The sequence below is a fragment of the Pseudocercospora fijiensis genome, assembly GCF_000340215.1.
Source record: "Pseudocercospora fijiensis CIRAD86 unplaced genomic scaffold MYCFIscaffold_10, whole genome shotgun sequence".
NCBI lineage: Eukaryota > Fungi > Ascomycota > Dothideomycetes > Mycosphaerellales > Mycosphaerellaceae > Pseudocercospora > Pseudocercospora fijiensis.
Genome location: NW_006921541.1, coordinates 322,066 through 337,883, shown reverse-complemented (window position 1 = coordinate 337,883; position 15,818 = coordinate 322,066). Strand labels below are relative to the sequence as shown.

The window sequence follows — 15,818 nt, the reverse complement described above, 5'->3', positions numbered from 1 at the left end:
TCTCTTGCAGAGAAACCCCACTCAGTGGTCCCATGGGTCCAGAGGATGTCATTGAAACGATACTCCGACGCCAACACGCTCCAGCAAAGAACAATGTTTGGAGAAGGTCAACCCCGAACTGGCGTCCCTCATCTCGGCTCCCTCTGCATTCGCGTCGCTCATTCAACGCACTGATTGCGGCCTTAAAATCGCACTTCACTCCACAAGTCTTTGCCGAACCTCGTAGTTTCACATGGAGATGAGATGAGTGTCTTACCATTGGACCATTGCCAACGCACTTTTATTTTGCCTGCAATGCTCTTTCAACGGCTTCGCAAAAGCTGCGTCCTTCGGAAGGCTTGGCGAGGACAAGCGATAGAGCAGCTTGTAGCACGTCGGAAGCATCCTCCGCCTCGGAGATCTGATGTGCGATGAGGCGAGCGAAGAAGAAGCACAGTTCCAATATGCGCAATCTCTTGACCCCTTTCCGATCGCCATCGGGGCATCTCAACATCATCCATAACTCCATGCTCATACATCATCGTAAATTTCATACTCTCATCCCGAGCGTCCACGCCTGGTCGTCCCAGCTTGCTAAGCATAGAACTTGAGACATTTGTGCTCGTCATGCGCATCCTTGCAGACCACGCTGCAAGTCATGTTTCCACACTTCATACATCTCACTCTCCCCCAGTATCCACAGATCTCGCAGAACTTGCGTGGTGGTGGCGCATTTGCAGGCGGAGGAGCGGATCGCGCCTGATTGTATGTGAGAGGTGGAGCGTTCAGAAGTGCTTCCATCTCGGCTTGAGAGGGCAGCGCTGCGATCGGATCGAGCTCGTCATCGTCTGCGTCTAGATCCATCAAATCTGGCAGTAGAGGAATGGCGGTCAGAGGGAGTATAGCGGTAGAAGTTCCGCTTGGAGCTGGACTACTGCTCATGCTGCTTTCTTCGCGCTGGAGTTGTGCTTTTCGTCTTGCGATGGGAGTCTTACTCGCTCGCTGTGGCTCCTTTGGCCGAGCCTCTACATCCTCACCATCCCGTCTGCCCGTGCGAGCAATTTCTGCCTCTTCATCGTCTAAGTAATGCGCAAATGTCTTGCCGCTGGCCAAGATCTTCTTTGTATTGGACGTTTTGCCCGCTCTTGCAGCCCCTCCGCCTTCCTTCTTCGATGCTGGGATGGCGATTTCTCGATTGTGGCCGTCACTGTTCAGTTCGCGTATCTTGCGCTCGATGTCCCTCTGCTGCCTCGCAGTCTGCGCTTCCCGCTGCGCTTCATTCTGCTGGCCTGTCGTTCTTGCTCGCTTTCGATTTGTCGTGCCCCAATTCTTAGCTGGGTCTTGTGATGGACCGCTTACGGCTACCCACGCAAATCCAGGTGCCTGTCTCGTTGCAGTGCCTGTAGGCAGCTCCTCGATGTACGGTGTTCGAAATCGCAGCGCTCCAGTCGCCATTATAACAACCAAGACTTCCTCCTAATAAGCTTCGGCGGTTCCTACTGCATTACTTACAGATTCCGGTTAGTTCAGTTCATACATGCCTTGGACCAGAGACAGTACGATGGCGTGCAACATTGTCAAGCGGATCTCAGTCGCGAGACGCGAAGTCTACATGAGCTTACGTAAGCGGTCAAGGTGTTCACTCGTCACGAAACACCGTGCAGGCCAGGCCAGCTTTTCTTTGGAGAAAGCGAGTGACACTGCCAATGCTGGACCTCGGCGTGACTGTATGGGTGTTACAATCCTTTTCAATGGTCAAAAGCGTGCTGGTTATCGATTCAAAGATCGGCGGCCCTGATATCCTTTTCTCTGCTTATACTCTACTCTTTCGAACACTCTCGAATCAGTATGACCCAACCACGATGTCCTGAGACAAGAGCGGCGTTGATATCTTTTTCTAAACCGGGTAGGGGGTGGTCTGCATGCGCGGCCATCTCAGCAGACGAAGCTACAATATGTTCTGTCACGACATGGCAAATTGCCATTTGCAGATTCCCGGTCTTGGTCCCAAGTTGACCTGTATAGACATGAATATTGACGAGCTCTGCCTCTATTCACTGCTCTGGGGACTTGTAATTTGCACCCTCCCATTCCACATGATCATATCGGCCTGCGCTCGCAACTCTTGGTGTACTTGTCTCACGCCGTACCGAAGTCACTTGTGCACTTGGAGGTGCTGATCCACGCGCTGGCTCGTGTCCATGCTGCGAAGACCTGAACGTTGGACGCTTCTGTTGTGCCGCTCCAGCAAATTGTGGTAGCCTCCATCAGTGCGCTGCCGAACTTATAAGACCCACCTGCTCTTCAACGGATTGTGACTAATGCTTCCATTGCCCAACCCTCTACAAATTCCTTGTGTTGTGCTCAAGCTCGCGATGCTTGTGTGAATTTCGGCGCTCTGGGATGTCTGCTCCTAGATGGGCAGCGCGTATGGGTCGAGAAGAACGACTACTTCTGTGCACAAAAGAAGTGTCCGGGAAAGCGGCAACGATATGCAGCGAGAATATCGGGGATGTGTGTATGCACATCTTTCAGGCCCGTCTACAGTAGGCGTTGTCGAAGATGCTAGGCGGCGGGAAAGGTACGTTCGATAATCGGATTACTGTCATGGTTGGAAGAGTGGTGAAACGTGGAGGCGCTGTGGCAGAGTAGCATCATCTTTGACCAGTTTGGACCTTCTATACCGTCCTCCATCCCTTTACTCTGCCCATGGGTCGGTCAAATCGATCGATATGAGATCGACTGCAACACCCAGACAGCTCAATTGCCGTTGGTGTGGTTCGATCGCTGGGATGAAGGGAGAGGACCTTTCACAGAGATTTCGTCAACATGAGAGACTTGTCGTCAGAACCGAAGAACTGGCGAAAAAGTTCAAACACGTCTTCATCCATAGCACGCGGAAACAAGCATGTGGAGATCCACGATGCGGCTCTTCCCGCACTAGTCTAGCCGGTTCCGTGATTTCTGACGACATGGCGCTTGGCTTGCTGACAACGACTCGCGTAAACAGCCGATATGACCCGAGGTGCTGCGGAGTACATCGAGCTCACGACAATCGTGGCAGACAAACAACGGCCGCAGCAATCGAGAGGCGGGGCACGAGTCTGGATGGTCTTCTAAACGTAATAAGCGTATGCAGGAGCAGGTAACTGTAGGCACTCGGTAAGTACATAGGCGACCCAGAGTCTTAGAGCTCCATCCAGCTACCTCTATCTCACGGTCTAGCTATTATAGCTACGGGTCTTGCTCTTGGACGGCCTCCCTGCTTGAACGACTTTGTTACCACAAAGCAAAGATCTGGACACTGGCAGAGAGGCAACTCGAAGCGCATAACCATTCAATACCACGCATTGGCTACTGTTGTATATCTTGGACGAGGAATCCAAGCATAGAGCTGCATGAGTTCGTGCTGTCAAGGCTGAACAAGAAGATACGCACGCGGGGTCCCATACACCGCCTTAGGACGTCCATCTCCTCACCCAGGAACAACCACATCTAGCTGAGAGCCCGCCTGGCCATCTTTGCACCCACGCTCACGCTGGACGATTTCCGAGCCGCCAGCTACGCCTACGGCACAATCAGCGCGAAGAAATACGTCGATCGAACCGTAGACAGCATGGCAGACGCTCCAATCGCTCCGATCAAGCGTCGCATGACCCTTCCCTCGCAACCACAACGCGAAGACCCAATCTACAAACCCGCAGAGAACCCACCTCAAGACCCCGGCCACCAAGCAGTCTTCATTTTCATACATGGCCTGGGAGACAGCGCAGAAGGTCTTGAAGATGTGGCAGATCAGTTCCAGAACAACCACAAGCTCCCATACATGCATTGGATTCTCCCCAACGCAATGGAGAGTCGAGAAGCCATGACAAAAGCTTGGTACACTCCAAACTCCTTCTCAGCTTTCCCATCAGATCGTCCAGAATTGGCACCTGAAGAAGACGAGATCGGTCTTATGAAGAGCATCGGATACATCGAGAGCCTCATCGACGCATGCCGAAACAAAGGCATCCCGTCCGAACGCATCATCCTCGGCGGTTTTTCTCAAGGCTGCGCCTTGTCCCTCCTCCTCGACCTCACCTCCAAGAAATACGCCGGCCGACTAGGCGGCATCGTCGGACTTATGGGATACTTACCTCTCGCGAACGCTCGCAGAATCGAGGATTTGAGATCTCACGCCGGTCTCCCGCCAAATCATGGGTCCGTTCCGATCTTTTTGGCGAAAGGACAGAAGGATCAGATGATTCCGAAAAGTGTTTGGAATCAGAGTTTGAAGAAGTTGCAGGAGTTGGGCGTGCACGAGAGTGATCTTGAGGTTCGTGAGTATGAGGGGTTGGGACATAGTTTGAATGGAGCTGTGCTGAGGGATGTTTGTGCTTTTGTTGAGAGGTATGTGCCGAAGTTGGAGGATTAGGAATTAAGGCTGGAAGTCACTTAGGATGAAGATATCGCACTCCAATCATGATGATACTTCTACCCCACACTGTTTTGTGTCGCTGTGCTGGTGATTGAGATTTGGGGTCGCCAAGCCCGCGCCTGATCAGTTCTGACTTCGTTCTCTCTTCCCCTTCTTTCTTATCATCCCTTTGCAGGTTATACCGGTTGTGCTTGGCGAACATAAGTGGAGCAGAAAAGGCGGTTAATTGTGTGCACAGACAGAATTTGTATGAGCGCACAGGCAAAACTGGGGCAACCTGCATGAACGATCTTGTTCGTCGAGTTTTCAAAGGGATGCCCACCACCGCAATTGACTAAGACACTGCTGGATCTCGCCTTCAGGCCGTTAAGTGTGCCAATACCTACAGGTTCGTGTCTCATCCTAGGTCGACCGCGGATCGTAATCATCGAGCATTACGGGAACGTCTGGTCAGCAGCTCCGTCGCGAGGTCTAACCTCTGAGGACTCACAAGCCCAAGTTCAGGTGCACAGGAGAGCCCTCACTGAGGACTGAAGGCGTCTCGATTGCCTCGATGCTGTACACGCCGCCAGTACTTCCAGGTATGGCCATACGGCTGCCGTCGTCACAATGAGCCTGTGGCGTGCATCTATCTTTTCGTGCTCGCGTCTGATTTTCATCGATTACTACCATGACTTCTCGTTGCGTTGAACAACTGCCATGGAAGACTCTCTGGCAGCCTATCCCATAAGCAACAGTTACCTTTCCACCTCGCTACACGGTAATCCGCAAGAAAGAAGATTAGATTGGAAGCTGCACTACAGCGAAATTAAAGGTCTCGATTGGGTATATACCGACAGATCTCGACCTCGTATACCTAAAGACAAAATTTCTGAAATCTCCGCGTACGCAACAAACGGAAGTATTGTTCTAGACACTATTAACTTCGAGCTTAATGCTTAATTGTACCTCTCTCCTACGTTGCTATTAAGGCTACTACTATTGTCTATACCTAAAACGTCTTAGGCTAGATTTTAGACTTTACGTAAAATTAGACTATACCCGCTACTTAGATAAGTCTAATAACTTCTATTTATATATTATATAGTTCTACCTAGAAAGTAGGTAAAGGGATAGGTATTATATTACTAGATTATCGAGAGAGAGAGGTATTTTAGATAATATATAATATAGGCTATTATTTCGTATCTCTACGTTTATATTAATATTCTATTTATATATATCTATAGCTTTCTTTCTATAGTAGTATAAAATTACCCTCTTATTTTAGGATATACTAAGCTCTCGGAGTCTATTAAGGGCGGCAACTAAGTAGATAGTTTATAACGAGTTCTTAAAGATATCTATTTATAAGTAGACCCCGTAGTAGTTCGGGTTAGTTTAGTTTAGTTTGCTAAGCCGAAGATCTAGTTTAGTTTAGGTTGGTTTGCTAAGCAACTACAAGAGTAGCTAGTTCGAACTATAGAATTTATCGGTTTCTAAGAAGTGTAAGAATGTCTACGTAACTCGAAGCAAGCCCTTTATAAGATACGAGAGTATAGCCGGCAGCGTAGCCGGCGTTTTTTAGTTATAGGAAGGTACTTATATAACCCTAAATCTATAGGCAATTAGCTAAAGGCACTAACTAATCAAAAGCATACACATAGATAAGCTATTATAGTTCAGTTTAGAAACTACACTTATTAGAAGTATAAGAATGTCTACGTAACTCGAAGCAAGCCCTTTATAAGATACGAGAGTGTAGCCGGTAGCGTAGCCGGCATTTTTCAGTTATAGGAAGGTACTTATATAACCCTAAATCTATAGATAATTAGCTAAGGGCACTAACTAATTAAAAGTATATATATATACAAGCTATTATAGTTTAGTTCAGAAACTGCACTTATTAGGTATAAATTTTATCCTTTCGCTCGCTATTTAATTCCCTAACTGCTCGGTAGAATGTTATTATCTAGATCTAGGTAGAACTTATAAGTTATCGATTTCCCTAGAAGTCCTCCTCCTTAAGAAGTTCTAATACTTTCCTACCGAACTATTCGACAATATTAAGTGCTAGGATAGCTCCTCCCTTAGTATCGGTATAGTATATAAAAGAGCTATAAAGCAGCTCTATAGAACGTTCTACTAGTTACTCGCTATACTAAGGCCGAATACTAGTTCGTTCCTTAGAACTCTTAGTTATTTAGGAGATATAAAGGGTAGGGTAGGTAGTGACTTCGTATTATATAAGGAGGTAGAGGCTGCTATAGAAGAGGCCTTTAACCTATAGAAGATAGTAAAAGATATAGAGGCAGCTATAGGTCTAGGTACCTAGTTGAATTTCTAGTAGGTAGAGTATAGGGATATTTAGAGGGAGTATTAGGTAGAGTTGCGAAGGCAGGTATATAATATGCTCTAGAAAACAGGGATAGTGCCTATAACTATAACTATTAGGCTCTTCAACCTTCCTTATTTTTCCCTATTTTCTTTTTATAAAAATCTAAACTAATACAAATTAACCGGAATGTCTATCTTCTTTTAGTTCTTTAAAAAACCTAGTAGCGTAGCCGGTAGCGTAGCCGGCAGCGTAGCCGGCCTTTTTACTCCTTAGTACTAACGGGATTTTAGGAGACTTCTATTCCGTACAGCTAATAAAGCATACTATACTATATATATATGCTTAGAGAGTATTTAGAGCGCGGTATATAGCGCCGTATAATAGCGGCTTATTTCGTATATAGAAAAGCTTATAGATAATACTACGAACATCCTTCCTACTAGAACATCTATCCTACCTAGCACCGTCTCGAATATAGACATTCTAGCCTTTTAGAATCTAATCGAGTGCTTTAAAATCCTTGTCTATAATCGTTATACGCTTCGCGTAGATAGCTATAGGGTTAACCGCTAAAATAGTATTAGTATAGTCCGAAAAGAGGTAGAAAAGAAATATATATTCGAAGATACGAACTAGGTAGGCTTCTATAGCCTCTTAAAGGGCGCCTATCGCGGAGGCTTAGAAGCGAAGGTCCGTTCTATAATCCTAGGCAATTTCGCGAATAAGTCGTTAGAAAGGAGCTTTGCGGATTAGGAGCTTAGAACTCTTCTAATACTACCGAATCTAACGGAGGGCTACGGCTAAAGAAGGATTAGTAAAAAGACAGTAAGAATGCCGGCTACGCTACCGGCTACGCTACTAGCTACGCTACCGGCTATAAATAGGACTTACTTCCTAGGCGCTATCGACGCTTCGTACGATTGCTACTAGTAGTAGAAGCGCTAGTTGTCGTCTTACGTAGAGCCTTACCCGCCGTTGTCTTACGCGGAGCCTTACTCGCGACGCCCTTTCTAGTACCGGAGCTAGCGGTAGTAGTAGCAGCCCTCTTACGTTAATATGCTATACTCGTTCTACTATTTCCGGTCTTGTTACGACCCGTAGAAGCACTAGGTCCCTTCTTATAAGGCGTCGTAACTTAGTTAAGTAGACTCGCTATTATAAAAGTCGTCGAATTAAGGAAAAAAGTGCGTTACGAAGGTATACGAAGGCGCGCGCGGAGCGAGGGTATTACGGAGGTAGTAGATATAGAGCGTAGAGGTATAGGTATCAATACGAAGGTTAAATATAGCGGTAGTATCGCGGTATCGCTAGGCAATAGAGTAAGCTTCGCGCAAGCCTATATTATAGTAACGTTAGAGTAAGGAAAGAAGGCAGGTACGGCTAAAAAAGGTAGGCACGGCTAAAAAAGGTAGGTACGGCAGACTTTGAAATACAGCCGGTATATATAGCCGGTATAGTAATAGGCGAAAGCCTCCTTTTAATAAATAGCCGGCGTAATAATAGTATCCTACTATAGTATAGATATTCTTTAGTAATGCCTTTACTAGCTATAGTAATCTTATAAGTAACCTAGGCCTATTGCTAGTAAATATAAGAAATATTAGGTAGGCTATACTAAACAAGCTAGTTATTTAGTAGGAAAAGGCCTACTACCGTCTCTATATACCGGCTACGAGTGCCGGCTATCGCTCTAAATTCAACTCTGCTCTATCTCGGAGGCTAAGGTACCGAGCGGAAACCCTATAGCTTATATTTACTCGGTTATCGCGGAGCGCTTATAGGTAAGGTTGTAAGAAGGGTATATTAGTAGGTAGATAGGGTAGTAGTAGGTACGAGTAGTATTCGATAAGGAGCTCGGAGGAGAGGGAGGAAGGCAGGCAAGTTAGCCTATTGCTAAGCGCTAAGCTCTGCCTAAGGCACTAAGACCCTAGCTTTACTTAGCCTAGTTATATGCCAATTACGTATAGCCTCTTTAGCCCTAATATACGCTTCCCTTCTAAAGGCCGCGCCCTCGTAGCCTATCTATATTCTACGACCTCTATTACCGCTAACTTAGCAAGTCTAATAAGCTGCTTAGCCCGCGCTAAATTAAACACTTAACTACCTAATTATGTAACTATGTTAAACCTTACCTCTAATATAGTACAATGTCTAACTCTAACTACGCTATCCCTATATATAATAAACTATAAAGTAATATATATCTATAAGAATTAAGGGCCTTCGACTAATTATAATACGAGCGCGTCTTCCCTACTATAATAGGTAGACGTACGAGGTATTGCAGCCCTGCCTCCGCTCTAAGTAATGTCGTACCGAGTTCTTTGCGTCTACTCTTAAAAGACCTAGCAATGTCCGCTTCCGAGGGTTTGTCCGCTTCCGAGGGTTATTATTCTTATTATTCGTAGTTTCGCTAGCCCTAATTAGCTAGGTTTAGCAGCCTTTAAGTGTCAATCTTATCTTATCTTTTTAAAAAACACAGCTCGTCTAGTTTCTATAAGTAAAGGCTATTATAAGTGTAGTAGTAGAGGTTCGCCTCGCTTAAAGGGTCGGAAAGATCGAGGAGTAACCTATTGTCCGCAAGATCGACCCTAGCTAGCTTAGCTCTATAGTTTTGCCCTTAGTTAGTCTATTAGTCGCTTAGTCTTTTAGGCGGCTCAAAGTTTTAACTTAGCCTTAAAGTTTTAATTAAAGTTTGATTAAAGGTGCCTTAGGCTCGTAGTATAGGTAAGGTTGTCTTTACAAGTGTAGTAGCAATAGTAGGTAATGTTTGATAATAGCGGCGCTAGTCGTCTTAGCGCTAACTTTACCTTCTTCTAATTTCCTTCTTTAACTAGCAACAACTCGGCAATACCGTTACTAACATAGCTGTATCCTTCCTTTCTTAAACAGCAATACACTCCGCAATACTGTTACTAATATAGCCGCGCCGGCCGTGCCGCCCTTTAGTATAGGCGTAACGCCGTTATTATTATTATCGCTAGTATTTATACGCGCGCGCGCCGTCGACCGACTAGGCCTTAGGGCCTCTATAGAATAAAGGAATAAGAGGGGGCGCTAAGAGAAGGGTCTTATAGGGTGCGCTAGTAAAGAGGTAGATTCTATAGTAGTATAGTCTTATTGTCTTTTGTTACTAATAATTGCTTGCCTCTAATTAGTTAGCTAATAGCACCCCGGGGGTAGCATTAATCCCTAGCGACATTATAGGTATTATAAGCTCTTAGCCTTCTTCGTGTTCTTTACGCTAGTCTAATACTTATCTAACAACTTAGTTATATTCTTAAACGAGTCTTTAGCCTCCTATAAGTCCTATTTAGGTAAATAGCCTTACTATCTTAGGAGGTACTCCTTTTTGCCTTGCCTAGTCCGGTGCTTTAGAATACGTTCTATAGACTATAGCTCTTTACCGTTAGCTAGTATCTCTTTATGTTTAGTAGGGGCTTCTTTATTAGAGTCTCCGCGGTAGTAGTATAGTTTAAGGAGGGAGATATAGAAGGTATTATAGATAGTGTAGTATAGTGGGAGCTATAACTAATAGGCCTATGCGGAAGAGCCCTTAACTTCCCGAATACGGAATAGGCTAATGTACCTTAGTACTAGTTTAGGGCGTGTTTTGCTATTAGGTAATAGGTATTTACGAATGCGGAGACTCTTTATACTAAGCATAACTATATTACCTTGCTTGAAGGTTATTAGCGTATAGTGTTTGTCGTAGTAGGCCTTCTAATAGGCCTAGGCCTTTGCTAGTTTGTTAGCTATCTTAGCGTGAATTTCTCGCATCTTCTAAACCCTCTTAATAGCCGCTAGTGTTTTAGGGGTTAGTACTTAATACGCTTCCCTTTCCTTACGCTCGGCCTCGAGCGGTAGGGGGTCTTGTAGCATAGTAGCGTTCTAGCCTATTATAGCGAAATAAGGTAACACCTTAGTAGATAAGTAGACACTATTGTTATATACGAATTCGGCTAGTTATAGGAGATTGACCTAGTTATTAGGGTTCTTATTAATGTAGCTACGTAGGTACTGCTATAGCGTAGCATTCTGCCTTTCGGTTTGACTATCTATTTGTAGGTAGAATACTATAGACAGGCGATGCTTGAGTCTTAGCTATAGGCAAATCTTACTCTAATAATAAGATGTGAATATCGAGCCTCGGTTAGAGACTATCCCTTTAGGGGTCCCCTAATAGGTATAGAAGATGTTATTCTATAGCGCTTCTGCTATATTAATAGCAGTCTAATCTTTCCGCGCCGGGATATATCGAGCGCCCTTAGTAAACCGGTCTATAACGACTAGGATAGCGTTAAAGATATCTTTGCTTCCTCTTCGCTTAGTAGGGGGAAGACCTGTAATAAAATCTATTATAAGCTCTGTAAATAGCTTGTAAGGGATTGGCAATAAGGACAACTCGCTAAAAGGCTAATGCTTTAGTACCTTAACACGTTATTATACAGTATACGTGTTTACGTAGTCCTTTATATCCCGCTTACTATTTAGCTAGTAGTATGTACGCGATAGTAGCTCGTGCGACCTCTCTATACTATAGTAACCGGCAAGCTCACTATTATAGTGTCGCTTAAGAAGTTCTTATCGGATCGAATGTTTAGCGGGGACATAGTATCTACCCTTAAACTTTAAATAACCTTTATTATCGATCGACTAGTTACTCTTACTAGATCGAGTCTTTCGCCTACTTATAAGCTTATCGATACGTTTAGTAGCAAAGGCGTCCCTCTGCTAAGCCTGTAATAGCTTATCTATAAACGATTAACTATCCCTATTTGCAAGGTTATTTAATAGCACCCTCGCTATTAAACGAGGTACGCATTATATGTATCTAATAGTACTAGCAGCCGGATTAACTGCATTAGTGCTTTAATCGCTATTACTATATATAGCGATATCGACTAGGGAGTTATTATAACTTCTCCTATCTGTATCCTTAGCTCTTGCCTTAATACGCACTATTAATACAGTAAGAGCATTAATATACTTTAAGCTGTCGCGGAGTCCGGTAAGCCGCTTATCCTACGCGTACTTATTAACAATACGGGCTATAGCAATCTTATACTGCAGGGTTAGAAACAAAGAATTAATGTGTTAGGTTTCGCTATCGTAATTAGGTCGCCTCGATAGGCTATTAGTAGGGTTGCTTACGCCTAGCCGATATAATATATTAAAATCAAACCTAGCGAGGTAGACGGCCTATCTAGCCTATCGACCTATAACCCTAGTAACCTTCGTAATCCTACGTAGGTTGTTATAGTCCGTATAGACCTAAATAGTGTGCTATGCACTATTAAGATAGTAGCGCTAGTGCTTAAAGGCTTCTACGATTGCTAGGAGCTCTTGCTCGTAGGTCTCGTATCGACGTTCTATATCGATTATCTTCCGTAAAAAGAAGGCGATTAGGTGCTAGTAATTGTTATTAGCCTATTGTAATATAATAGCTAATACAGCGAACTAGGAAGCGTTAGTCTTAATACGGATCTGTTTGCTTAGTACGAAATAGTGCAATAAGGGGACTTTAGTAAAGCGCTTCTTTAAACCGTTAAAAGCGGCTTGTGCTCTGTTAGTCTATTTAAACTCTCTAGTTAGGTTAGCCTTAGTTTTAGTAAGTTCAGTTAGTAGCATTACGTGCCGCGAGTAACCTTCGATAAATCGACGGTAGAAGTTAGCAAAACCTAGGAATAATTAAAGCTCTTTAATACTAGTAGGTATTAGCTATTTAGTAATAGTCTTAATTCGATTAGGATTAGCCTTAACACCCTTAGTTAATACGAGGAAGCCGAGGAATAACACCTCTTTAGTAGCAAAGGTACATTTAGAAGGCTTGTAATATAAGCTATAGGCTCGTAGGCGATCGAGCACCTTATAGACTATAGCCTAGTACTCCGCAATGTTAGGGGAGTGTATATAAACTAGGATGTTATCTAGGTAAACTATATAGAGGTAGTCTAATAGGCCTAAAAGGGCTCGATTAATATAGGACTAGAATGTTGCAGGGGCATTAGCTAAGCCGAATAGTATAACTAAGTACTCGAAATAGCTATAGCGAGTACGGAAGGCCGTTTTCTATTCGTCGCCCTTACGAATGCGGATACGATAGTACGCATCCTTAATGTCTAGTATAGTATAGAAGTAAGCACTAGAAAGGCGATCGAGGGTCTTATTAATAAGCGGAAGTAGATAGCGGTCTTTAATAGTAACAGCATTAAGCCTACGGTAATTAACATATAGACGTAGGCTACTATCCTTCTTTAGTACGAACAGGATAGGTGCACTAGTAGGGCTGTTACTATATCGTATCCGGCTATTAGCTAGGTTTTCCTCTAGATACTTACGCAATATAGCAAGCTCTCGTTTACTAAGGTTATAGAGGGGGCTAAAAGGAACCTCCTTGCCCTCTATAATATTAATCTTATAATCCGTCTCTTTAAACATAGGCAATATCGACGCTAGGTAGTGTTTAAACATATTAATATAGGTCTCTCGGATAGGCTCTAGTATGCGAGCAAGCTAATTAGGATCATTAGGGGGCACAGGTTTATCGTTATTACTACCGAGCAGGTCGGCCGTCGGATTAGCTAGGGTTAGGTTGCTAATAAATAGGACCCTAATATTATTAGGGCACTCGCTAATATTAATGTATTTAATGTCCTCTTTTCTAGCGATTCTAAATCGCTATTATTAACTGCCTAAGTCTATAACTATAGTATAGTACTTAAGAACAGGGTTGCTAATAACAATATCGGATAGGAGGCTGTCTATATCTATTGCGTAGGTAGTGAAGTTTAGTAGGCGTTTATTTCCGAGGTCGTCTTTTAGAACTATAGGAATATAGTAGGCTTTATAGGTTAAGTACCGAGCGTTATTAAACCAAGCAAGGGTTAGTAGGTTAGTCCTCGGCAGTTGTCGAAGGTCTAATTGCTTAGCTAGGCGATAGCTAATAAGGGCGCTAACTAAATTTCTAGGGTCTAGTATAACCTTTGCCTTATAGTTAGTATCGGGCCTAGATAGGAGACAGGTACGTATAATAGCTAGCATAATGTCGATAGTCTTACGCCGCACGAGGCTAACAGTTAGTACGGCGCTTACTCTTTTTTCGAAGGTTAGCCTATAGGGGTAGCGTTAGCTGCTAAGAGGTGCTTTTAGTACTTAGCGGTAGTACGGTCGATTCGGGCCTAGTCCTTAGGTTTGTCGTATTAGCCTAGTAGATAGCTAGTACTATTACAATTGAAGCACTTCAATCCGGTTAGTAGACTGCCGTAGCTGTTATTACTACTATTATTAGTCGAGCAGTTAGTATTATAGGGATACGAGCCCCTTCTACGGCCCCTATCGCGGCCTCCTCTATATAGCCGCCGGCTACGGCCTCTTCTACGATCGTTACTGTTCCTATTATTAGCATTGTTGTCTTAGTAGGAACCTTAGTTTCCTCCGCGGCTACGGTTGCTACGGTTGCTAGTAGGTCGGATCCTTAATTCTAGTCGTTGCTAGAGCTAGATAGCTCGTTTAGCTATTTCTACCTCGACTATAAATTAGATACGTATTAGGTTGGCCTGTTTAAACATACGGCGGCGGTCCAATTTAAGGACTAATTCCTATCGCAATTTGGGGCGTATTTCGGATATCTAGATAGAGTCGGTCTTAGGGGGCAAATCGTCCTTAAGGGTCTTTAGATAGGCCTCGAAGGATCGAGAGGTTTAGTCGGCCTTTTGTTTAGTACGTAGATATTAATCTTAGGCGTACTACTAGCGTAATATAGGGTTGCTAAGGGTGTTTAGTATAATAGTCTTGTAGTCCTACTATTAAATAGCGGTCTAATCGTTAAGGGATTCAAAATAGTTATCCTAGGTACGCTTTAGGTCGCTATTAATGTACTATATAGCGTGGACGACTAATAAGTAGTTATCTAGCAGGGCCCTTAGTGCATTCCGCTAGTTTAATTTACAATTACGTATATAATTATTGTACTGCTTACGGCTAGAGCTATTAAACACGGTACAGTCCTTAAGTTTAGCATCTTTCTTCTAGACTAGGACTAATAGTAAGGAAGGCCCTACTGTCGGCTTAGTATTAGTTATTAGGGCTTCCTATAGGCGGCGAATCTCGAGGAGATTATCCTTTAGCTATTGTTCCTAACGCAAGGTAGTAAGCCTGTTTTAGGTAGCTTCTTAGAGTCTCCCTACTAGTTAGGGCCTAAAGGCTAGTTAGCTATATCGACGGTTAATAATATTGTTAAGAATGTCGTCGATAGGCAATTCTAGGTCGTCGCCTAGAATTATAGGTTCTTTAGCAGGCTTAGTAGCAGGCTTAGTAGCAGGCCCTTTAGTAGGAGGCACTTTAGCAGGAGCCTTAGTAGGCACTTTAGTAGGCACTGTGCTACTAGCGTTGTCGTTGCTAGCGCTGCTAGCGGTAGCACGGTTGTTATGTCGTAATAAACCGGCTATTATAAGGGGTAATACTAATAATGTATTATTAGCCCCTAAGATGCGGATATAGCGGAATTAGTAGATATTAGTCTAGTACGATTGACTTAGTGTAATAGGCCGTGTAGAAGGCCTTGCTTAATAATTAGTACGGTTGTTTCGATAGAATAGTACGTATAGGTCCCGTTCTTCGGGCGTAATATAGTTAGATTAGTCTTGTTCGTAGCTATACCGCTAAAAGCTTGAAATAAGAACTATCTAGCTGCTACCCTTAAAGGGTGGATCGAATACTGTATAAGAAGGGTATATTAGTAGGTAGATAGGGTAGTAGTAGGTACGAGTAGTATTCGATAAGGAGCTCGAAAGAGAGGGAGGAAGGCAGGCAAGTTAGCCTATTACTAAGCGCCAAGCTCTGCCTAAGGCACTAAGACCCTAGCTTCACTTGGCCTAGTTATATACTAATTACGTGTAGCCTCTTTAGCCCTATCAAAGGTATTAGAAAAGAGTATAAAAAGTACGAGAAGAGTATCCTAGGATATAGGTCGTAAGTAAATAAGAGTAGCACGCCTAGTTATTTATATAGTACGTTACTCTATACGACTAAGAGCCTATATTATCTTATGCTTTGCTTATAAGACCTCGACTCTACTAGTATACTATCGATCTCCTCCTC

At 43.8% G+C, this 15,818-nt stretch overlaps 3 protein-coding genes across 3 annotated transcripts; 1 reads left to right on the top strand and 2 right to left on the bottom strand.

The window, feature by feature from the left end:
- Positions 1-305: 305 nt before the first annotated feature.
- Positions 306-1,434, bottom strand: MYCFIDRAFT_216809 (uncharacterized protein; the record flags this gene model as incomplete). Its single annotated transcript, XM_007933183.1, has 1 exon — positions 306-1,434. The coding sequence occupies one exon, from the start codon at positions 1,432-1,434 to the stop codon at positions 574-576; it is 861 nt and encodes a 286-aa protein (XP_007931374.1). The 3' UTR covers positions 306-573.
- A 1,758-nt stretch (positions 1,435-3,192) lies between these two features.
- On the top strand, positions 3,193-4,462 carry MYCFIDRAFT_212504 (uncharacterized protein). Its single transcript, XM_007933182.1, has one exon. It carries the CDS (start codon positions 3,596-3,598, stop codon positions 4,394-4,396), a length of 801 nt encoding a protein of 266 aa, XP_007931373.1. The 5' UTR covers positions 3,193-3,595; the 3' UTR covers positions 4,397-4,462.
- Positions 4,463-4,765: 303 nt separating this feature from the next.
- On the bottom strand, positions 4,766-14,739 carry MYCFIDRAFT_179068 (uncharacterized protein; the record flags this gene model as incomplete). The annotated part of the gene is made up of 6 exons (XM_007933181.1): positions 4,766-4,781; positions 4,838-4,884; positions 4,910-5,040; positions 5,075-5,118; positions 5,149-5,196; positions 14,717-14,739. 6 exons carry the CDS (start codon positions 14,737-14,739, stop codon positions 4,766-4,768), a joined length of 309 nt encoding a protein of 102 aa, XP_007931372.1.
- Positions 14,740-15,818: the final 1,079 nt, after the last annotated feature.

What these genes read in the sequence shown, in the direction of transcription:
- MYCFIDRAFT_212504 (XM_007933182.1), top strand. Translation starts at nt 3,596, where the DNA reads ATGGCAGACGCTCCAATCGCTCCGATCAAGCGTCGCATGACCCTTCCC.